We start from the raw sequence: 24305 nt of genomic DNA on the forward strand, positions 1-24305 counted from the left end.
AGACCTAGGTACTGAGAATAACTCTAGCATGTGGGAGCCCCCACATGTGCACTTGGCTCACCTTACTCTTTGTGTGAGATCTCCCAATCACTGACCTTTTGTCTGAGGATGGAATGCCCTCAGCTCCAAAGACATCACTGTCCTCCAGCCACAATGCTATGTCTTCCCCTTTCCGCTGGCCTTGAGATTTCTCTGGCTCTCAGATACCACACAGCCTCATGCCCCTCTCCACCCAAGGCTGCCTGCTGACCTCACTGTTTCTTTGAAAAGGCTCAGTCTCTCTCACTGCAAGGTCCATTCACACCAAGAACTTTGGCCCTATTAATGCCTAATAAAAATGGCTGTCTTCTACTGAGCATTTACTAGTGCTAAGTGCTGTAGGGTCTGTCCTATTACCTCATTTGATGGATGAAAAAAACAATGAGCTACAGACAGGTTGAGAGACTTACTCAGAGTCAGCCAGCAACTGAGCAGCAGAGCTGGGGTTTAAGCAATTTGATATTGCCTTTTCTTACTTTGTCTAAGTCCTCTCCATCATGCATCTGTTGTTAGCATCTGTTTCAAGAATAAAACTCAGTGATTCATCACTTACATACAACACCCAGTGCTCATCCCAACAAGCGCCCTCCTTAATGCCCATCACCCATTTAGCCTATCCCCCACTCACCTCCCTCCAGCAGCCCTCAGTTTGTTCTCTGTATTTAAGAGTCTCTGGAGGTGCCTGGGTGGCTCAGTCGGTTAAGCGGCTGACTTCAGCTCAGGTCGTGATCTCACAGTCCGTGAGTTCAAGCCCCATGTGAGGCTCTGTGCTGATAGCTCAGAGCCTGGAGCCTGCTTCAGATTCTGTCTCCCTCTCTCTCTGCCCCTCCCCTGCTCATGCTCTGTCTTTCTGTGTCTCAAAAATAAATAAAAACATTTTTTAAAAAGTCTCTTATGGTTTGCCTCCCTCCCTGTTTTTATCTTATTTTTGCTCTCTTTCCCCTATGTTCATCTATTTTGTTACTTAACTTCCACATATGAGTGAAATCATATGATATTTGTTTTTCTCTGACTGACTTGTTTCACTTAGAATAATATACTCTAGCTCCGTTTTAAAGCTCAGCACAAGGCATCAGTATTTGGAGATGCTGCATATCCTCTGTGCTCAAGGACCTTGGTTGTCCTAATCATTTCCAGCCCTCACCCAGCACCAAGGCTGTTCCAGGTTGTCCACTAGCCCTTCTGCTTTCTCTGTCCCTCCTTCAGTAGGGCTTTCCCGGGCTCCTACCTGGAGTCCCCACCTCCCCTTTCCTGTGTCTTTCCCTGCCCAGGCCTGAGAAAAAGGGAACAGCCACTGGAGTTGATGCTGTCTGTACTCACCATCCTGACCCCATGGGTCCTAAGCTAGACAGGGAGAAGCTGTACTGGGAGCTGAGCCATCAGACCCATGGTGTCACCCAGCTGGGCTCCTTCACCCTGGACAAGAACAGCCTCTATGTCAATGGTGAGCAACCTTTTTTGTAACCACAAGTTAAAGCTAAGAATCTGCCCCCCACCGCCCGCCCGCAAGGGATGTGAACTCTCCAGTTCATCATAGAACCCACCCTATGTGTTATTCTCCACCTGCGTGATATCCCTTAATGAGTCAAGGACCCCCATAGGCCCTCCAGTTTGCAAATCCTTTTTTTCTCTTTGCAGCCCTGCATTTCAGGGCTGTGATTTATATACTTGTCTGGGCCACAAAGTCTTTATCCAGACTGATAAAAGAGGATATCTCTCTGGCTGAAGTCAATGGCTATTCAAAGATCTGGCCATCTCTGTCCCTGTCAGCGTCTATCTCAAAATCCCCTCTGGAGCCTGAAAAGCACAGTTGATAACCCCATTTCTAGAAATGTTAGTGTATTTGTCTTCCCAAATAAATTGCAAGTTCATGAAGACAGGGGACCAGGTCTCTGATTTCTCAGCCTTTTAGAAACAAGGTAAAGTTACCCCTGAATCACAATTGTTGAACTGCATAGACTTGAAGTCTTAGTTGGGGGTAGGGACTGGTGGGCTTTGGGCTATATCATGGACCTCTCTTTCCTGCTTGCATCCCAGTTCTGTCTCCTTTTCTCATTTCAGGTTACACCCACTGGACCTCAGCCCCCACACCCAGTGGTGAGTACCCAAAGCCCTGATGACTACATGCTGTGGACCCCTGGTGGACAGCCACTGATCCCCTGCCCCAGGGCCTGGGGAAGAGAAGTGGCTGGGAGACCTGACGGTCTTACCCAGTTCCTCCTACATTCAGTGGCTCTAGCTGGACAGGAAAAACTCCCTACTCTGAGTCCCCTTCTTACTCCAGACTATTCATCCTTAGCTCCTGTGACTCCTGTGCACTTCCCAGGGACCTCGATGGTGCCAGCCCACTTCTCCAGCTCCACAGGTAGGTTACTTCTCTCCTCCCAGGGGAGGAGAGTGGTCAGAGAAGGCGTTCTCAGTCTACCTCACGTCACTCACCAGCCTGGTGGGGAGTCTCTGGGTTAGATAGCTCTGATGGGCAGCTAGTGGCTAGGCCCTTTGTAGCCACAGGGTTGGTCTTTTTACAGCTCTACGTTGTTGGGTGCGGTTTCATGGGGGTGCGCGAAGCAGGCAGGCTCAAAGTGGCTGAAATCTGCCTGTTTGGGCTATGTTTAAAACAATTGGATATGAAAAATCTTGAGTTTGGTCCTAGCAATACCCTAGGAGCTAATGGGGGAAGGGAAGAGGGGAAAAAAAGTAGTTACAAACAGAGAGGGAGGGAGGCAAACCATAAGAGACTCTTAAATACAGAGAACAAACTGAGGGTTGAGGAGGGGTGGGGGAGAGGGGAAAGTGGGTGATGGGCATCAAGGAGGGCACTTGTTGGGATGAGCACTGGGTGTTGTATGGAAGCCAATTTGACAATAAATTATATTTTTAAAAAAAGGTCTACAGAGCAGCAAATAAGTGACTGTGGTCAATAAAAGGGGAAAGAACAAATACCCTAGTTGCTGACAGGCAGGCACCAGCTCTGGCTCATTAGGAAACGCCCAGACACCACCATCTTCAGTTTCCGTAGGTGGCCAAAGCCGGGACCACATGAAATAGAACATACCACTGCCTCCGCTCCCTACCCCCACCCCATCCCCAGCCTCAGATGAACAGAGAACGATACCCAAAAACATCCCAGGTGAGGGTAGTCTCTCCCTGGCATCTCCAAGATGATAGAGTCCTCTGAGCAGGCTAGGGTCGTGTGTCCCAGTGGCCCATTGCCTTACAGCTGGTCCAGACCTGACTCAGTGCATAGCCTCTTCTCCTCCTTCCCCACTGCAGCTGCTGGTCCTGCCCCAGTGCCCTTCACCCTGAACTTTACCATCATCAACCTGCACTACATGAAGGACATGCAGCCGAGCTCGGCAAAGTTTAACTCCACAGAGTCAGCTCTACAACGCCTGGTGAGAACGCCCTGAAACCCATCCCTCTCTTCCAACGTCCTCCCCACCCTCTTTTAGTCTCCTTCCTATACTTCTGGAGGATACGGACGGCTGGAGGGGAAGACAGTTTCTAGGTTCAAAACTTGGATCTGCCATGGAGAAGTGATGTGCCTTCGGAGTAGTGATCTTGCCTTCTGGTACCATTTCCTCCTCTGTAAAACTAAGATCATAAAAGCATTGATCCCAAAGGGTTCTTCTGAGAATTAAGTGTTGTATCGAGATGACTGGGGAGCTGCTGTTTTATTTTTGAATATGGTGTTTTAAAATGACGGTTGCTTTTACGTCTATTTTTCATTCACCCTCTTCCTCCTTCCCAGCTCAAGCCCTTGTTTGCCAACAGCAGCATTGGTCCGCTCTACATTGGCTGCAGAGTGACCTCACTAAGGTGAGACCTCTTCTTTTTTTTTTTAATTTTTAAAAACATTGTTTTAATGTTTATTTTTGAAAGGGACAGGGACAGAATGCGAGTGGGTTAGGGGCAGAGAGAGGGAGACACAGTATCCAAAGCAGGCTCCAGGCTCCGATCGGTCAGCACAGAGTCCCATATGGGGCTCGAACCCATGAACTGTGAGATCATGACCTGAGCCAAAGTCGGACTGAGCCACCCAGGCGCCCCTGAGACCACTTCTTTGTCTTGCCTTAGGAGGCATAGTAAGGGATGGGCTGGTTGGGCTGGCCAGGGCCTGGCCTGGGGAGGGAAGTAGGTGCCAAGGGCACAAAATTTAAGGAGGCGCTCCCCCTCAGGTGCTCACCCTGTGTCTGCACAGCCCCTGAGAGCAAGCACTCCCTTAAATGTTGCATCCAGGCACCTTGCATGTCTCACACAGTTCCCAGCTCTGGTGCCAGCTCTCTCTAGGTCATCTTAAATCCAATCCAATCATCAAACTTGCAAGATCCGAACAGGTCACACTCAGACAAGAAATGGCATGCCAGCACGGCAAGCATCGGACGTTTCTTTTTTCTAAGAACCTTCTTAGAAGTCCAAGGACTATTCTTTTGGAATCCAGATGCCGGTTAATGTGCAAAGAAACGTAACTTCAGTGGATAGGAGATGGGGCCACTCTGGCTTACATGTTCCATGTCCCAAAAGGTAACCAGTATCTCTTGTAACAGTCCTGACACGTTAAGAGGTTTACCACGCCTAAGGAAGCCCAAAGCGATAGCTTCCCGTCAGGTATTGTTGTCCATTTTCGGCCCTCCCAGAAAAGATGCAGGCCGTCAACAAGGGGTCATTTTCACCATAAGCAGCATCACTGGGAAACACGAGTGACATTGCACCTTTATCAAGTTTCTAGGAGACCAGAGCTAGAAGCAGCTTGGCTCCAGGTCACTTCCATCCTGTTGAGGTGCAAGGGATACTCTGTCCCTCCCCAGTAATCTGGCAGTGCTACCTGTCCTTCAGGGTTAATTTTTCCTGCTTCCTTTGCCAGGGAGCTGGGAATACAAGAAGCAGGTGGACGGTGGGTAGGGGGTCTTTGCTAGGCAGCATCTCATGCTCAGATGCTCAGGTCCAAAAGTTGGGTTGGATCAACTGCTCAGAGCAGAATCCAGTGCTCAGAGCTGCTATCCAGTGCTAGGGACTGTAAATGCTTGGTTCTATGAATATTTGTTAAACAATTAAACAATTAATTAAAGAGTATCTGGCACCAAAGCTAGATATTAGTATCATTTCCAAACCCCATGACATTCTGAAATGATATTTTTAAATGTTTTTATTTATTTTTGAGAGAGAGAGAGAGAGAGAGAGCCCAAGTGGAGGGGCAGAGAGAGAGGGAGACCCAGAATTTGAAGCAGGCTCCAGGCTCTAAGCTGTGAGCACAGAGCCCGATGCGGGACTTGAACTCATGAACCATGAGATCATGATCTGAGCGGAAGTTGAGTGCTTAACCAACTGAGCCTCCCAGGTACCCCCCAAACACCATGACATTCTAACAAAAGGGTTAGAGCATTATCCACACTGCAAAGATGGGAGAACCGAGTTAGACCCACTTATGTGGATTATTCAACAAGTGACGGAGCCAAGGTTTGAACCGATGGTCATCTGACTCTAAAACACCCACTCTGGTCCTTTGTTGTGTAAAGATGCCCCTCCTCTTAGGAGCAGCTCCTGTCTGGACAACAAAAAACAGGGAAGCAAGCATTCACATACAAGCGGGCTGACAGAATGATGTCCTGCCCGGGATGCCGCTCTGTCCCATACCCATGCCCAGGTCCTTCTCTCCCCAGGCCTGAAAGGGGTGGAACAGCCACTGGAGTTGACGCTGTCTGCACCTACCGACCTGGCCCTTCGGGTCTCCAGCTGGACAGGGAGCGCCTCTACTGGGAACTGAGCCGCCAGACCCATGGTGTCACCCAGCTCGGTTCCTACATCCTGGACAGGGACCGTCTCTTTGTCAACGGTGAGCATCTGGTGGTGACAGGGGTCTCCTCCTGTACCCCAGATGGATTATTCTGTTGGTGCCCTGAGCTCTGGACAGAGGATACATCCCTGTCTGCCTCTAGACGCTTTTGTCCTCATTCTTCTTTTCCTTGTGAGATCCTCCTTCCCCACCAAGGGCTACATCACACACAGGGAGGTGGAGAGTCACAGAAAGGTTATAGGAGGCACTACCCACTGTCTGGAAGGGACAAGACCTCCTGATGGAATCTGTCCTTCCAGCAGTGGCCCAGCCCCTTCATCCTTTGCTTAAACTTTTCAAACATCCCACCTCTCTCTTATCCACTCTCTGCAGGTTACACCAGATCACCACTGACCCCCATCCCCAGTGGTAAGTGCTCAAACCCTACATGGCTCTATGCCCCCACATCTTGTGGGAACAGCTGCTCCCTCTACCCTAGCCCAGGGCCTCATGGAGGAAGGAAGCCTTGAGGGGCCTGGTCACCCCCATACCCCTACCTCTACCTTCTGTGACTCGGGCTGGGTATCAAGGGCCCCTGTCTTCGGCATCTCCAAGGTTATAAGGCTGCATCTTTCTTATTTATGCTGTTTGCTTCTCAGTTCCTGTGATTTCTACACCCTCAGGAACCTCAGTAGCTCCAATCTCCTTCTCCAGCTCTACAGGTAAGAGCCTTTTCTCCATGTCTCCTTCCTTCCCACCCACGTGCCTCTGTGCTTAGCAATGAGAAGGGCAAAAGGTATGTGCAGGCAGGTCACAACAAGGGGACAGTGTGGGGAGGATGATTTTTGGGGACCATGCCTTTGTAACAGACCAGTCCAACTCCATCCCTAGGTTTGGATAGCTCTGTAACTCTGGGTTTTCAATCCCAGGCTAAAGCAGTGACGCCTTTTAATCCCCTCTGCTTTCTGTGAAGGTGTTGTATCAGCTAGGTTTTACTGCATAACAAATGACCCTCAAATTTACTGGATTAAAACAATCACATACTGCTCTGCTCTCTAGTATATAGGTCAGCTGGACAGTTCCTTGGGTCTGAACCAGGCTCCCTTATGTGTCTGTAGTCACCTGCCCGTAAGCTAGGTGACTCTGCTTCTGGAAGATAACTGACGGATGGCTGGGGTGCCTCAGTTCCCTTCATGTGGCCTCTCATCATCCCATAGACTAGTTGTGGCTTCCTCATATGGTGATCACAGACTTCCTAGAAGCAAGAGAGGCCATCCCATTGGCCAAAGCAAGTCACGGCCAAAAGTCAAGAAATAGGCTCTTGGCAGAAGGGGCTGCCACACCACACTGCAAGGGTGTAGAATCTGTGGTCACTTTTACAATCTGCCTCAGGTGACCTGCCAGGGACCAACCTGTGACCATGTTGGCCTTAGGGGACCCATGGGGGGTCGGTTAGTGAGATTAGATGCAGTGGTACATTCTGGAACAACTCTCAAAGCTTTACCTCCTGCTAGAGTAGAATGGAAATAGTCATGGGCAAATCCAGGACTAATTCCCAAAGGGCAGAGACGAAAGCAGAGAAAGCAGATGTAAGTAGCAACAGCAACAATGTCTACAAAGCAGTGACAGCACCATTCACAGCTCGTTTGTCACATCATGCAGACTCTGCTTTACGTGTATTATCTTCGACCCCAGCGGATGGACGCTGCTCTTTCTCTGTTTGAGAGAGGCATAGACTGGTTCTTGCGGGGCTGAGTGTTTTTCTGAGGTCACACAACCAGCAGATGGGCAGGACTCATGTTTAAGTCATTCAAGCTCTAGAATTTGGGCTTCTGTCCTAAAATAGCTGTGTGGCTTTGGGGAAGTGACTTAACTTCTCTGAAACTTGTTTTCATCCTCTGTCAACTGGGACTAAGTAAAAGGATTCACTTCCAGGGTTTGTTTGAGGACTACATGAGATACTGGATGGAAAGTTCTGAGCATAGAGGAAGCTCTTACCAAACATCAGCTCTCATGATTGCTGTTATTTTTGTTGTGATTATTAACATCATTACTATTAGTAGAATAACAAAATAAAGTCTCCCATTTGGGGAGAAGATGTTCTGAGCTCTTGAACTAGATGTGAATATACTGGGCACCAGGGATGTGGATCCAGACTCTACCCCACCATCCCTAAACCCAGCTTAGACAGTGGCTCAGGGCATGACTTTTCTCCCAACCTCACTGCAGTCTCCGGCCCTGACCTGGTTCCATTCACCCTCAACTTCACCATCACCAACCTGCGCTACACAGAGAGCATGCAGTTTATGGGGTCAGCCAAGTTCAACGAAATAGAGAAGGTCTTGCAGAGCCTGGTGAGAGCCCCGCCCACCTCATTCCTGTACCACTTGCTGATGCCCGCCTACCCACTGACCCCAGCCCCACCTACCTCTCCCATGTCCCGCCTACCTCCCTCGTGCCCCACCCACCTCTCCCTGTCCCCCAATGGCTGCTGTCCCCACCCAGCTTGCCCCAACCCTGCCCTCGTCAAGCTCAGACCTTCCGCTCACCTCCCTCTCCTTCAACAGCTCAGACCCTTATTCAAGAACACCAGTGTCGGCCCCCTCTACTCTGGCTGCAGACTGACCTCGCTCAGGTGGGACCCCCAGAGAAGATGGCCCAGTGAGGCACAGTGGAGATTCTTACCACAGTCCTCCAGGGCTCACTCCTCACTTTGGCCTCAGCCCTTTCCAGCTCCCAACCTGGGGTAACCACTGTCCCTTGGGCTGCTGGCCCCCAGGTCCTGCTCCAGACCTTTCCATCCTCCTGAGTCTCAAATCTCCCATGCAATATTTAATGGGAACAAAATGACAAATCATAGCAGCTGGAAAGTTGCTGGAACCGAATTCCTTCATAAAGGACCCATCCCTGATCCTTCACAAAGGCTATGATCCCCAGTCTACCATGTCCACACTACATGCAAATATTTCTGAAGGCTGACACACAGCAAATACTTAGTCAGACATTGGAGTTCTTGGTGTATGGTCACTACTGACATTCTGGGCCAGAGAGTCCTTGTCATGGCTGGCTGTCCTCTGCACTGTAGGCTAGTTAGCAGCATCTTGACTACTCGATAGATGCCTATAGTATCCCCACCCCAAAGTAGTGACGATCAAATCTGTCACCAGGCATTGCCAAATGGCTCCTGATCCAGAGCGCCCCAGGTTAGAGTCACTGGGCGAGATGCTTCCTGTCCATCATCTCCCTGGACTCTCTTAATGTCACTACTATTACCCCTATTTTATAGATGGGAAATCATCAAGGCACAAAAAAGCTAAGGAGCCTTCTCAGAGCCAGTGGCTGTCAAGTGGTGGGGCCAGGACTCAAGCCCAGCCTCCTCAGAGTCCATACCTGTTCCCACTAAGCTTGCTTTGCTTCTTTTCTTTGGGAAGAACCATGGGTTCCCTTCCCTTCCCTATAATCCCCGCCTTCAATTCCCTGCTCCCTTCCAGTGCAGACATGTGCAACTCAGCCGCCTTTCACTGAGTGATGGGGCTTCTGAGCATGAGGGGGCCCTCTCCATTCCGAGGTCCCCTGGAGGGTTCAGCCTTGGTGGGCATCTCCCCAGGATATCTCCATGGCTCCAAAAATAGAATTTGAGAAAGGATTCCCTCCCTGCGGTGCTAGGATAGAGCAGGATGGAATGAGGCCCTCTTTCTTGGGGTCTAGCCCAGGGTACTGATGCACCCACAGCAGAAGTGCCCTCCTACCACTGCCCTGGCATTCTACAAATTTTCTTTGCATTCACAAGCATTGCTTGAGCATGTACTGTGTCCAAGCTCCATGCTGAGCTCTGAAATCTCCATGGAGGCCAAAGCATTGACTCTGCCATCAAAAAGAGGGTACCACATTAATTATATGCAAACATATGCACAGAAATTAATTATATGTAATTATTATATGTGAATTATGTGATTAATGATATAAAAACACATAATTAATGGTGAATAAAACAATAGTGGCAGATACTCCCCTAGCACTTAGGGATGTACCAGATACCGTTGTAAGCATTATACTTACATCAACAGACTTAATCCTCACGAAACATACCTGGGTACCATGATTAACACCCATTTTATAGATGAGAAACTGAGGCCCGGAGAGACTGTTGCAGTGCCGAGAGATGGGAAGTGTAGTGGGTCCAGGAGGAACTGAAGTGGCAGCTCGTACCTGGAGAGGAGGACTCGGTGGCCAGGAGACATGGCTCCGGGCCAGGAGGAGTGGTTGAGGGAGAGGGAGCCACAGCTGAGAGCCTAAGGTAGCCAGCATGCAGAGCAGACATTCTCACCCACAAGGGGGGAGGCGCGGGGTGGCCGTGAATGTCGTGATGTGCATGTTGGGACAGCACAGTGGGGCTTCATCCACAGGCAGTAGGGAGCCGGAAGGATTTCAGCAGATTCCCAACAAAGGCAGATTCCCATTTTGAGTGAGACTCGGCAGTGTGGCGATGGTGCATCATAAAACACAGAGGGGCCCGGTCTCAGGAGGCGGCCCCGGAAGGAACCATTTTCAGCATGTGGAGCAAATTCCCTCAGTGGTGGATGACGAGCATCTCGGGGCCTGTCGACAGGAACCGCACCGCTTCCTGGCTTTCCCCCTGGTGCCCCCATAATGGTAGCCCTCAGGGGCCCTCTGCAGATGGACCCTAACCTTCTGCACCGCTGTGTCCTGCCCTCCCCAGGCCCGAGAAGGCTGGAGCAGCCACCAGGGTGAACACAATCTGCTCCTACCGCCCCGACCCTGCGGGCCGCGGGCTGGATAGAGAGAAGCTGTACTGGGAGCTGAGCCGGCTGACCCGTGGTATCACCTGGCTGGGCCCCTACACCCTGGAGCAGGACAGTCTCTGTGTCAGTGGTGAGTATCGGCCACCTGCCCTCGGCTGAGCTGTCAAGCTCACGTTTCCCCCCCACCCCAACCCCCGGGGCTTCTTTAGTCCTGCTCCACCTCAACACCTCCCCTCTCTGTCGCCCTCTCTCCGCAGGCTACACCCACCAGACACCAGTAACCGCCCCCAGTGGTGAGTACTCAGGGGACTTCAGGAGCTCCCCCCGCCACCACCAGGGAAGGAGGCGGCGGGCCCCGGCTCACACCTCCAGCTGTCAGGGAGGGAAGAAAGAGATCAGGGACACAGGCTGGGAAGTCATTGCAGTAAGACTCAGCTGTGCGTCACCTCTGTGCTGTTGGCTGGACACAGAGAAATGGCCACCACGTGGGGGTGGTCGGGCGGACGGAAGGAAGTACCTGAACGTGGGCTTGAGTAAATAAGAATGTCAGGTGGTAAACTGTCTCCTGCAAATCACGCCCACCTTCGCCTGCATCATGTGATGGTCTCGTGTCCACACCGGTGGTTCTGAGATTAGGTCCCCAAGGATCCTCAGCCCCTGCTACAGTCCCCAGTGAGACGGCTGCTATTCCCAGGCCCTGCCGCGTATCCATCCCGGGCCTGACAGCCTGGCCTCTCCTCTCCCTCCCCTGCTGCAGCCACGGGACATCCCCTTGTGCCTTTCACCCTCAACTTCACTATCACCAACCTACCCTACGCTGAGGACATGCAGCCTCCTGGATCCTTGAAATTTAACACCACGGAGAGGTCCCTGCAGCGCCAGGTGAGAGCCACGCCCACCTCACCCTGCCAGCCCCGCCCACCTAGTCTCCATCCTGCATTCTGGTGCCAGCCCCACCCACTCCTGCCCCATCCTCCGGGAGCTAGCCCCTCCCACCTCACTCTTGCCCCACCCACCGATACCCATCGTGCCCCTGCATCACAGATCATCTATGTTTTTTTAATATTTTTTTTACATTTATCTATTTTTGAGAGACAGAGCACAAGTGGGGTAGGGGCAGAGAGAGAAGGAGACACAGAATTCGAAGAAGGCTCCAGGCTCTGAGCTGGCAGCACAGAGCCTGACGCGGGGCTGGAACTCACGAGAGCCGTGAGATCATGACCTGAGCCGAAGTCGGACGCTCAACTGACTGAGCCACCCAGGTGCCCCAAGGTCATCTATTAAGTTTCCTTGCCCTCACCCACAGCTCGGACCCTTGTTCCAGAACACCAGTGTGGGCCCCCTGTACTCAGGCTGCAGACTGACCTTGCTCAGGTGAGACCTTACAATCCCTGGCCAGGGCTGCCTTAAGCGCTTTCAGACCCTAGGAGTTCCCTCTGCTTCCTTCCTGCCCTCTCTGTCCTCAGCAGAGGTGGAATTCAGGAGGTACTGGCTCCAGGATCAAGGCCTCTTCTGATTGTAACCGCCTCCCTCCCCCCCTCCCCCACCACCACCAAACTGTTCCCAGATTCTGCAGAGTCCCTCAGTAGGATGGGGACCCTAGTCTGGTCATCCTTCTGAATTTCCTCCTGCCTCCATTTGACCAAAGAGGGTACTTCCTTGAGGTTTTCAGTTCTATCCCCAGGATTCCTCTCAAGACAAGCATGCCTTTTCCACTTGCTTTAATCCCCAATCCCAGCTCTCCGCCTGTCTCAAGTAGAAGCCCTCCCGTCCCCATGCCGTGAGGCTGCAGGTTTCAGACTTGCAATTTAATAAAAATCCTCCCACCCATTGACAGTGTGCATGGTCCCAGGCTGGCCAGAGGTGGGTTCCAGCTTCCTCGCTTCCCCTGGCCCCTTCCTGGCCCGCCCCAGGGGTCCCAGGAGCCCTGCCTGGGGACTGCATCAATTGTTACCTCTACCCGCCCTCCCCAGGCCCGAGAAGGATGGGGCAGCCACTGGAGTGGATGCCGTCTGCACCCACCGCCCTGACCCCATGGGCCCTGGGCTGGACAGAGAGAGGTTGTACCAGGAGCTGAGCCAGCTGACCCATGGTGTCACCAGGCTGGGTCCCTACACCCTGGATCCCAACAGTCTCTACATCAATGGTGAGGGGCTACCACCCGTGTCTGCACTTCTCCAGGCCCCACATCCTCCTCTCCATCCATTCCTCCCTTTCCCTCACTCCTCCCCCTCCTCACCGTTTCTCCCTCGACCTGTGCAGGTTTCACCCACCAGACGCAGGCCACCACCCCCAGCAGTGAGTATTCAGAGGCTTCAGAAGTCCCTGCAAGCACGTGAGTCCCTGCCCTTAGAACAGAAGAGGCCAGGAGCCCACCGCCTGCCCTCCGCATCCCTGCTCCACCCCAGCCTCGGGTGAATGGGGATCCATGCCCATTAGAGCCCCAGACACAGGCCCCCGGTCCCTGGCATCTGCAGGATGATGAGGTCCCCACCCCGAGCACCTGTCTGCTCCCAGCTTCCGGGATGACAGACTCTCCATCTGTGGTGCGGGCTGTGCCAGGCTGTGGGTCTCCTGCTCGCTGTGGGTTCTGCAGCAGCAGGCACTGCATGAATTCAGACTTCCCCTGGGGCTCGCATTTCCTGTGCTTTGGGCAAGGTTTTCTCCGGAGATGTCTTCCGGATTGTCTTCCTTGTGAGGAATCATGGCTGGGATGGTCCAGCTGCCTCACAGCCAAGTTGCCGCTTCACGCAGGACCTCTCCGTTCCCCTCCTCCTCATCTTGCCTTCTCTTTGCAGGTCACACCCAACCGGCTTCAGCCACCACCCCCAACAGTGAGTATTTCCGACCTCGTGTGCCTGTGACCACCACCCTTCCCCTAAAGATGGGGGCTGCTCAGTCAGCCAGGCCTTCCCTCCTGTTCCCCCCCTTCTGGATGGGAAGTCCAGAGGACATGTATGGAAATGTGGGCCGAGCTGGAGGTGACAGGAGCCGGCCCTCCCCCCAACACAACTGAGGACGATGCCCTGACTCCAGGCTAAATGGGCAGAGAGACAAGGACACAATTTATCACAGAAGCCACCACTGTTACCACCATTCCCACACCGATGGAGCACACCTCTGATAGCATCCCTTGTGGTTTTCTCCCTCCGCTGCTGTCACCTCCGCGTCCTTCTCTAGCTCCAACCCTCAAGCCCTCAAGTAGGAAGGTCCTACTGGTACCAAAATCATTTCTACGAAATCCTTCATTCGAGATCACTTCTTCTCTCATTGCTTATTCAGCTTCCCCAAGGAAACTCATCCATTCCCATGGGTTTCAGGGAGCATCTAGCTTCTGTGGGTCCAGCTGCTCAGAATCCAAATCTCGAGTCTAGCCCACTCCATGAAGCAGCTTCTGATGCTTGGTCCACCCACCCACCTCCTGGACATCACCGGGGCCCTTGGTCTCTGACTCTGAAGTCACAGTCTCCTCCCAAACTTACTCCCTTTCCTTATTACCAAAGGCAGGGACATGGGTGTCAACCTTGGCCCTCCCTCTCATTCACCTCCCACATCCATCCATCCATCCATCCATCACCAAATCATCTCTTCTCCCTTTGTAATATCTTGCAAGTCCTTTCTCTGTATCTGTGTCACTCAGCCTTGATTCAGGCCATGGGCATTTTTTTTTTTTTGCCAGGACTAATGCAGTAGCCTCTTCTCTGGCCTCCTACAGTCCTCTGCACAGCAGCTGCAGCGTCCCTCCCTCTGTCCACATAATTGCTGTCTTGTTGATGATCTTTGAATGACTCCACCTTATCTACATGTCCAAACCCCTGAGCTGCATAGTCACTGCCCCCCCCCTTTCTGGGCTCCCAGGACCCCTCCAGTCTCACATCTATACTTCCTCATGGCCACAATGAAAGCATTCAAGTCCCTTGAGTACAACTGCCCTGTCCTCCTGCTGGGCTTGTGTCCAGAGGCTGATTCTTCCACTTGAGTGCTCTTCCTCTTGCTCAGCCGACTCTTACTCATGCTCTTGGTCACATCTGAAGTGATGCTTCCTCCTGGAAGCTGTCCTCAGTCATTTGTTGGATACCCCTCTGGAAATGCACAGCCTCCGGGCTCCCCTGCAGCATGATGGTCTGGCCACTCTCCTGGCCTCAATATTAGCAGCCTATGCCCCACCTTGGACCCGCAGAGCCTAGCACAGGGCCTCACACACATGAGACACCTGGTACATGCTCACTGAACGAAATGAGTGAAGAATTACATAATGTTCTCTCCTTCCACTTCTGCAGTCCATGGCTGTACTTAGGTCCTCTGCCAGTACTCTACCGTTAGAGCTCCAGGTAACCTCCAGGTAACCTCCAAGCCCTTACCGTGGTCCAAGCTGGACATTTTTCTCTTCCTCCCTCACTGCAGCCACTGGCCCCGCTCTGGTGTCCTTCACCCTGAACTTCACCATCACCAACCTGCACTACACTGAGGACATGGGGCACCCCAGTTCCTTGAAGTTCAACTCCACCAAGAGGATCCTCCAGCACCAGGTGAGAGCCGCTCGATGACCACCATCAGCGCCACCAATGCCCGCCCGCCTAGCCCTTCAGCCCTTCTGCTCACCCTCCTCTCTCTCCCCACCAGCTCAAGCTCCTGCTCAGTAAGACCAGTGTCGGCCCCCTCTATGCTGGCTGCAGACTTGCCTCGCTCAGGTGAGACCCCCGGGTGGAGGGATGTGTTGGGTCCAGTGGATCCTCACGCTCTGGCCAGCAGGGCTCAGTTCCTGGGCATGCCTTTGGCACAGCTGGCCTCCAGCACCCATCACAACACTTTCATGCCTTCTTCATGCCCCCGGAGTGGGAACGCTCAAGACCTAGAAGTGAGGCATCGTGCTTATACTTACAAAATCCAGACGGTCATCTGTTTTAGATGAAAGCTTTCCTCTTGGAAGAACCACTAGATCTTGTCTGCCAATTCCAATTAAGGTGTTTTCTGTTCTTAGTTGTGAGGGAGTCATCTCCAACAAGAGACACTTAGGAGAGCCCCTCTGGCCTTCAGAGCCAGCCCTTTTGTATGCTCTCCGCCTCCTGCCTTCTACCTTCTGGCTGTCCCCATCCAGAAGGACCCCTCCAACAGTATTCAACATCCCCATGTCCTTCTTTCCCCAGGCTTGAGAAGGGTGGTGCAGCCACTGGCGTGGACATCGTCTGCACCGTCCACTCTGACCCTGCGGGCCCCAGGCTGGACAGAGAGCGGCTATACTGGGAGCTGAGCCGTGAGACCCATGGCATCACCCGGCTGGGGCCCTTCACTCTGGACAGGGACAGCCTCTGTGTCAACGGTGAGGGGCTGTGCTCCCGCAAGGGTCTCTTTCCCAGCCAGAGTTTGTGTTTCTCTAAAGGAAGCTGTGGCCCATCTCCTTCTCCTCTGCTCTGGGTTCATTCCGATGATGGTACCATGGGCTCCAGCCACCTCCGATCCCACTATTTGGACACTTCCTCCCTAAGCATCCCTCTTCTGCCTCTCCCTCTCTGCTTTTCCCACAAAGGCCCCTAAATCCTACCTTTCCCTTACTCCTTTATGCTCACCCCAACTCCCGCTCAGCTCCTCTGGCCTTCTCTCTGCAGGTTACACCTATGGAGCCACAGCCCCAACTACCACTGGTGAGTATTCCTTGCCCTGGCTCCCTGGGTCTCGTCCCCACTTTGGGATTGGGGAGCAGCTGTTGTCCTTTACCACCTGTCCTTGATGAGGAAAACAACTGGAAAGGACCCTCATTCATCCCTTCTCTCCCTGGGATCTGGTGGAGAGTCCCAGCCCAGGGCTAGAGCATCTTACACACAAGTCTGTCCCCCCACTATTCTGACCCTCACATGTTTTTCACTCAGATTCTCCTAAAGCTGCCCTGGTACTCTTTCTTTCTTTCTTTCTTTCTTTCTTTCTTTCTTTCTTTCTTTCTTTCTTCCTTCCTTCCTTTCTTCCTTTCTTCCTTTCTTCTTTCTTTCTCTTAATATTTATTTATTTTGAGAGAGAATGCACAAGCAGAGGAGGGGCAGAGAGAGAGGAGAGAGAATCCCAAGCAGGCTCCTTGCCGTCAGTGCACAGCCTGACTCGAGACTTGATCCCACAACCTTGAGTCGTGACCTGAGCCAAAATCAAGAGCCAGATGCTTAGCCGACCGAGCCACACAGGCGCCCCCCTGGTTCTCTTCTCTTATCGTTTTACTCACCTCTCTGCTCATTGTTCTGAGTGTCTTGACATCAGAATTGTGCAGTTGTTGGATTTTCAGTGAACACGTACTGAGGCTGGCTGCCTTGCAGGCACCGTGCTAAATTGCATACTGAATTAGTCAGCTCTGGCTGCCAAAGCTAAGTACCACAGGCTGGGTGGCTCAGAGCACAGAAGTGTATTTTCTCGCAGCTAGAACCTGGGGGGTGCCAGCAGGGCTGGGTTCTCTGGGGCCTCTCTCCTTGGCATGTGGGTGGTGACCTCTTACTGCCTCTTGGCATGGTCACTCCTTTGCACACACGTTCCCCATGTCCCTCTGTGTCCCAATCTCCTCTTCTTATACAGATAGCAGCCAGATTGGATTAGGGCCCACCCCAACAGCCTCCTTTTAACTTAATTACCTCTCTAAAGACACTGTCTCCAAATACAATCACGTACTGAGGTCCTAGGGATTGGAGCTTCTCAAATTTCGGTGGTTGGGAGGAGACACAATTCATCCCAAAGCACATGCACCTTATCCTTTCATTCTTGCTACAAGCATGTGACTTAGCTCCAATTTACAGATGAGTAAACCCAAGCCCAGAGAGGCTGCCAAGTCGCACAGCAAATAAATAATAGAACCAGGAGTTCCTTGACTCCAAAAACTCACAGTCTCATTCATCTCTCAGTTAATTTTTTTACCAAGACACACTGATTTTTGGTGCACACTTGTCTTGTTCAAGTTCATGGGCCAAACTCCCATTGCATCCCCAGCAAACCCTGGAATGAGGACCTTGTAGCTCTTTCAAGAGTTAAATGCCCTTGCATCAGAGGTGTGTTTTTACAACCCTCGCAAACTCTTCATGGGTCCATCTCTGGTCTTTTACACCACAGTATCTTCATTTGCTCCTTCCAACATCAGCAGGGTTCTGGGCTCCTCAGGTCCAATGAGAACCATATTTCCCCAAATGATAGGAGGAAAAATAAGTTAAATTCATTCAATTGGCTGTGGTTTGTTTATCAGTATCCAGTCCTTGCAATAGATTCAGAAGCATTATAGTCTTAATTCAATGTACATGGAGGGAAGGCAAGATGGATGGGTGGAGGAATGGATGGAAGGAAGAAGTGATGAACAGAAGGAGGGAAGGAGAGAAGATGGATGAGCAGATGGAAGGAAGAAAAGATGAGTGGAAGGGGAAAAGGAGGGTAGAACCATGTCTAAATAGATGGAAAAAATAGATGTGGAAGGAAGCAAATATGGATGGATAGAAGGAAGAAAAAGGGTGGAGGAAGGAAGCAAGGAAAGGTAGATAGGTGGAAGAAAGTGGGGATACAAGGAAAGACAGAAGGATGCATAATGCATAGAAGGTATGAATGGGAAGAAGGAAGGACTAGGAGTGATGAAGGAAGGAATGATGTATGCAAGGATGGTGGCTGGCTGGCTGGATGAGTGGATGTCATGGGTGCACAGATGGATGAGTGAGTTGATGGATGGAGAGATGGAGGATGGATGGATAGAGAGACAGATGGATGGATGGGTGAATTGATAGATGGGATATGGAGGATGGATGGATGGAGAGGTGGATAGATGGATTCATGGATGGATGTCATGGGTGCATAGATGGATGGATGGATGTCATGGGTGCATGGATGGAGGGAGGAAAGGAGGGAGGGATGGGTGGATGAATGGATGATGGAGAATGTATGAGTGGAGAGATAGATGGATGGATGTCATGGGTGCATGGATAGATGCATGAGTGGGTGGATGAAGAGATGGAAGAAGGATGAATGGGTGGAGAGACGGATGGGTGCATAGACAGATGGTAGATGAAAGGAAAGAATGGATAGAGGGAGGAAGAATGAAATATGGATAGAAGGAAGGAAGGAAGGAAGGAAGGAAGGAAGGAAGGAAGGATGAATGCATGGATGAATAGAAAGTTGGAAGGAAAGAAGAAAGGAAGGATGGAAGGAAGGATAGACAGAAGGAAGCTTGGAAGGAGTGATGAACAGAAGAGAAGGAGGAAAGAAGGGAGGTCAGCTTTTCTTGCAGAGGTTTGTCCTAAACAATTGACCCTGTGCTGCTCCCTGCTTATCTAGTCTGGAGTCAAACCACCAGGCCTCTGTTCTTACTTGCATCATACATTTATTTATTATACTTCTCCTGGGGTCTATGCAGGTCACCCCCACTATTGAACACTGGGCCAGCTGCATGTGTTTAGGCAAGAGCATATGTATTAGCAGGGGAGTTCATGAGCAAGGACTCTGGGGTCGGAGAACCTGGGTCCAAACCCTGACTTTCCCTCCCTCCAGTCATGTAACCCTGAGCAGGAGATCATTTCTGTGCTGTGGTTCTCCTTTGTTTAGTGTGGAGAAGTCTAGTGCCCAGCTCATATTCATCTGGGTAAAAACTCCATTTGCAGTGAGTGATCAGGAAGTATTTGCTTATTTGTCTTCTATAGTAAACACTCAAATAGGTGTTTACTCTATGCCCAGCACTGTGCTTAAGCACTTTACAAAATTCGATTTGTTCAAACCTCATAACAACTTTTGAAGTAGGAATCACTATTATCTTACAGATGAGTAAACTGAGGTGCAGAGAGATTGGTTACAGCTGCTAGCTGTTTTTTTTTTTTTTTTTACACAATGCCTAGAAGATTGGCATACCTGGGTGTTATAGAGAGACAGAGAGAGACAGACAGAGAGAGAGGAAAAGAGAGACAGAGGCACCGAGAGATAAAGAGATAGAGATGGGGGAACAGAAAGAAAGTGAAGGAACATGTCTGGGGTTATCCTTGGTCCCACATCAGCATGGTAAGCTGGAGCCTTTCCTTCTGGGAAAGAACAAAGCCACCAGCATTTCCACAGAACCCTCCCCTCCTGCACCTGGGTGGAAACACCATCTCCAGCCCCCAGATCAAGCCTGTCCTTCCTTGCTGCTGGAGTTGTCTCCATTAACACGTGGCCCTCGGGTTTCCTGGGAGGAGGACAAGAGGCCCTTGGAAGGCCCACTGTGGGTGGATGTTGGGCACCCGACCTCCCACAAGCCTTGGCTCTCTCTGCACTTATCACAGCTGGGGAGGCCCGTGAGGAGCTGTTCACACTGAACTTCACCATCGACAACCTGCGCTACTCAGCGGACATGGGCCGCCCCGGCTCCCTCAAGTTCAACATCACAGATACCCTCATGCAGCACCTGGTGAGAGCACGACTTCTGCCTCTGTGCCTCCATGACCCCCTCTAGGGGCTGTCGCCACCTCTGACCACACTGGCTCTCTCCTTCCTCTCCAGCTGGGCCCATTGTTCCAGAAGAGCAGTCTGGGTACCCGATATACAGGCTGCAAGGTCACCTCACTAAGGTGAGAATCCCCCAGCCACCATGGCCCACCGCCAAAGGACAAGGACTGTGGGGGCCACTCCCGGTTGTGGTGGACTGTCTTGAAGGGTCCTTTTTGGCATCTTTTTTTTTTTTTTTTAATATAATTATTGTCAAATTGGCTAACATACAGTATGTAAGGTGTGCTCTTGGTTTTGGGGGTAGATTCCCGTGGTTCATCGCTTCCATGCAACACCCAGTGCTCATCCCATCAAGTGCCCTCCTCAATGCCCATCACCCATTTTTCCCTCTCCCCCACCCCCATCCACTTTCAGTTTATTCTCTGTATTTAAGAGTCTCTTATGGTTCGACATCCATTTTCTGATATTACGTTGTTGTTGTAATTGTCATAAAATATCTATGGACATAAAATTAGCCATTCTAACCATTTTCGAGCATACATTTCAGTGGCATCTGTTACATGCATGATGTTGTCACCCTTCCCCACCATCTAGTTCTGAAACTCTTCATCACTCTGTACCCACTGGGCAATTACTCGCACTTTTCTGGGTCAGTGTGTGTTCTCTTGGCGTTTATGAAGCCCTTCTCCATCTGTATTTTCATTCCACTGCCATTGGTGGTGTGGCTCCTCTGAGGCAAGTGGTGGGTCCCACAGTGATGGGCAGACACTGCCCCTGTGCTCATCTAGTGGATAAAGCAGAAAATAAGTAGAAGGAGAGATATCTAAAGTGGTTTCAAATGCAGTAAGGTGATGAGCATAATACATAAGAGATGGGAAAACAGCTTTACCTGGGATACTCCAGCTCTTTGTGGTGGTGATTTCTCAGCTGGGTCCCAACTGGAAACAAGGATTTGGCCGTGAAAACTGTTCCAGGCAGAGCAAACAGCATGGGCAAAGGTCCTCAGGTAGGAATGAGCTTGGCATGCTCGGTGAACAGCAAGGAGGCCAATGTGGCTGGAGCAGAGAGAGAGCAAGGGGCAGAGAGAAAGGAGGTGAATTTCCAGACATTTGGATTAGACTTTCCAGAGTCTTGTCAGGAATTGTTTTTTTTTTTTTTTTAATTGTGGTAAAGTACACATACCATAAAATTTACCATCTGAACCATTTTTAAGTGTCCAACTCAGTAGTGTTAAGTGTATTCATATTGTTGTGCAACCAATCTCCAGAACTTGTAAAACTGAAACTCTATACCCGTTAAACAGCAGCTCTCAGCTTCCCTCTACCCCCAGATGTTAACAATTACCATTCTACTTTCTGTCTCTATGAATTTGACTACTCTGGGTACGTCATACAAGTGGAATCATATGATATCTGTCCTTTCATGTGTGGTTTATTTCACTGACCACAAAGTCCTCAAGGTCCATCCATGTTGTAACAGGTGTCAGAATTTCCTTCCCTTTTAAAGCTAAATAATATTCCACTGTATGGATATGTCATATTTTGTTTATCCATTCATCAGGACGCTGGTTTTTACATGAACAGGCAATGTGAGAGGTACTACGGGTTCAGTACAACAATGAGCTAGACTGTCATCCTATTTCCTGACCTCATGGAGGCCACTGTCTGGAGGGAACAGGAACAAATAATAGATGCTCACACTGAGGGCAACCAGGCCTGTGATGGGGGAAGCATGAGGTACTGTGGCAGCCAGAACCCTCTCCTGACCCAGCCTGGGGGGGTTTTTGGAGAAGGAGGAGGTATCTAAGTTGGGACCTGAAAGATGACTGGAAGTTACCCAGGTAAGGAGAGACAGGGAGAAACCTCCAGACAGAAGTCACAGCATGTGCAAAGATCCTGGGGTGAGAGAATGTGGCCAGGTGGAGAAAGTGTGAATGGTTCAACAAGGCTGGAACACAGGATATGAGGTGTGCAGTGACCTCGGGTAGAGAGATGCCATGTGGGCTACAGTCCCCAAGCATCAACCTCTCCTTCCTCAGGTCTGTGAAGAATGGTGCAAAGACGAGGGTGAACATCCTCTGCACCTACCGGCAGCACCCCAGCAGCCCGGGTCTACTTGCGAAACAGGTGTTCCATGAACTGAGCAGGCAGACCCGTGGCATCACCCGGCTGGGCCCCTATTCACTGGACAAGGACAGCCTCTACCTCAATGGTGAGTTGTTCTCCACCCACCTCACTGCTTCTGCTTCCCCATCTCTGGAAACGTTTCTATTAACCACAGGTCAGTTCTCTAGCGGAAACCTTGGGACAGACTCAGGCATGAACCCCAACTCCACACTGACCCCCATCCTCCCACAGTCATTCTGCAAGGCTGTCCTTGATCACACCTATTTTACAGATGTAGAAATGGAGGCTCTGAAAGATTAAGTAATTTGTCCAAGTGGGTGTAGCTGGAGAGGGGTGAAGCCGGGCATGAGCCCCAGCAGTCAGCGTCCAGTGCCTTTAACTCCTAGAAGAGTCTTTTGGGAGAGACATGGGGAAAGAAAATCCCACATCTGTCTCCCCTACCACCTTCTCACCCTTGACCATGGATGGTCTACTCTTCTGGGTGGGTCCCCAATGCCGGAACTAAGGTGGGCGCTCTGAACATCTGTGGGGACTGAGCTTTGGACACACTGGACATCAGCCTAGCATCCAGGAAGGGACAGTGTTTAAGAGGGTGAGCCTTTTCTGGGGTTCTAAGAGGCAGAGCATGGCTGTAGTGAAGTTCATTGGAGTAACTCAGCTTCTCTCCTCTCTGTTTCCAACTTGGGAATGGAGTTTGGCAACTCACACTTTCTTGTCACCATTGCCACCTCAGGTGAGCGGGGGGACATCCTGGTCCTTTATGACACCCATTTTAGCAAAGAGGGAGCTGGTACAGAGAAAGGCATGTGCCCATGCCCACAGTAGGTTTGTGGCCAGTCTGGGTTGTGGTGTTCTGAGTTCATATCTCTTCCCTTCGCCTTGGCCATTGCAGAGGCCAGGGTAGGATGTTTCCTCCTGTAAACTGCACAAGTTATGTGCTTCTTCTTTCTCACTTGGTCAGTATTCGCCAGCATCTGCTAGAAGCTAGGCACTGTGCCTGGCACCAGGGACACAGACAGGCGGCATGTGCAACCTGTCCTAATGTAAGCTCCAGAGGTGCAGAGACATTTTGTTTGGTGCTGTGTTCCCCAAATGTAATGGAACTTGGTACATAGTAGGTTCTCAATAAATATTTGTTGGATGGAGGGATAGATCGGAGGGAGGATGGAAGGGCAGAGGGTGGGATGAATGGGTATATGGGGGAATGAGTGTGTGAACATGAATGTGGTGAGAGTCTCATGGGGGCATGCTGGAGAGGTGGACAGGGAAGGGTTGTTTCTAACCGGAAGATCCTAATGGTAGAGATGACATTGGAGTCTGGTCTTAGAAGATGCATAGATGGTCACCTCGTACATAGAAAGAGAGGCATCCAGCTGGAGCACCACATGGACAAAGGCATGGAAGTCTGGGATTGTTCTTTCCTCTCCCCTTATGTGTGACATTTCTGTTTCCAGGTTATAATGAGCATGGTCCAGATGAGCCTCCCACAAGTATGTATCTTTGCACCCCGTACCCATCTTGAGCCAAGCTTTTCTCCTCACTAACAAAGGGAGCTTGCCCAGTATTGGCTTTCTAAACTTTCCACACCCATCTGGGTTGGAGAAAGAAATTTGAGCAAGCATTTCCTATAGGGATGGGGGTTGAGGTCAGATAATGACCTTGTAGTTCGTGCCTCCTGGAAACAAAATCTACAAGGGCCACAAAAGGGGCCTCAATATCAAGCTGCAAATTATGGTGGCCACTTAGTGGCTTGGCCAAATTTTCCCATTCACTTAGCCAATGGTCCCTTCATCTATCTTTTAACCCATCCATTCTTCCATTCTCCCAGTTATCCTTCTCTTAGACTTTTCCTTCCCGCCTTCCTTCCCTCCTTCTTTTCTTCCTTCCTTCAATCTTTCTTTCCTTCCTTCTTTCCCTTTGTCCATCAACCCATTAATCCATCATCCTTCCTTTCCTTCTTCCTTCTATTCTCTCATCCATCCATCCTCCATCTCTCCTTCCCCCCTTCATCCATCCTTTATTCGTTCTGTCCTTCATTCATTCTTCCATCTATACATCTTTCATTCTTTCCTTCCTTTCATCCATTCATCCATCCATTCATCCTTTCTTCCTTTTCCCTGCTTCTCCCATCCCTCATTCATTCTATCCTTCATGTATTCTTCTACCCTTCCTCCATTCTTTCCT

The 24305-nt window shown here is 50.9% G+C and overlaps 1 protein-coding gene across 4 annotated transcripts in view; it reads left to right on the top strand.

Moving 5' to 3' along the window:
* The window catches only part of MUC16 (mucin 16, cell surface associated), a 98374-nt gene that overhangs the window by 57705 nt on the left and 16364 nt on the right, over window positions 1-24305 (top strand). For all 4 annotated transcript variants that reach the window (XM_086681294.1, XM_086681293.1, XM_086681292.1 and 1 more), the window contains 25 exons: window positions 1311-1483; window positions 2101-2136; window positions 2339-2404; window positions 3313-3434; window positions 3791-3858; window positions 5700-5872; window positions 6206-6241; window positions 6472-6534; window positions 8042-8166; window positions 8380-8447; window positions 10533-10705; window positions 10833-10868; window positions 11333-11457; window positions 11882-11949; window positions 12549-12721; window positions 12838-12873; window positions 13374-13409; window positions 14980-15104; window positions 15199-15266; window positions 15723-15895; window positions 16182-16217; window positions 19833-19957; window positions 20050-20117; window positions 22034-22206; window positions 23576-23611. In XM_086681294.1, the coding sequence (XP_086537420.1) occupies window positions 1311-1483; window positions 2101-2136; window positions 2339-2404; window positions 3313-3434; window positions 3791-3858; window positions 5700-5872; window positions 6206-6241; window positions 6472-6534; window positions 8042-8166; window positions 8380-8447; window positions 10533-10705; window positions 10833-10868; window positions 11333-11457; window positions 11882-11949; window positions 12549-12721; window positions 12838-12873; window positions 13374-13409; window positions 14980-15104; window positions 15199-15266; window positions 15723-15895; window positions 16182-16217; window positions 19833-19957; window positions 20050-20117; window positions 22034-22206; window positions 23576-23611 (2381 nt within the window). The remainder of the gene's footprint in view (window positions 1-1310; window positions 1484-2100; window positions 2137-2338; window positions 2405-3312; window positions 3435-3790; window positions 3859-5699; window positions 5873-6205; window positions 6242-6471; window positions 6535-8041; window positions 8167-8379; window positions 8448-10532; window positions 10706-10832; window positions 10869-11332; window positions 11458-11881; window positions 11950-12548; window positions 12722-12837; window positions 12874-13373; window positions 13410-14979; window positions 15105-15198; window positions 15267-15722; window positions 15896-16181; window positions 16218-19832; window positions 19958-20049; window positions 20118-22033; window positions 22207-23575; window positions 23612-24305) is intronic.

This window comes from Puma concolor, chromosome A2 (genome assembly GCF_028749965.1).
Source record: "Puma concolor isolate L17-30 chromosome A2, mPumCon1.1.hap2, whole genome shotgun sequence".
NCBI classification, from domain to species: Eukaryota; Metazoa; Chordata; class Mammalia; order Carnivora; family Felidae; genus Puma; species Puma concolor.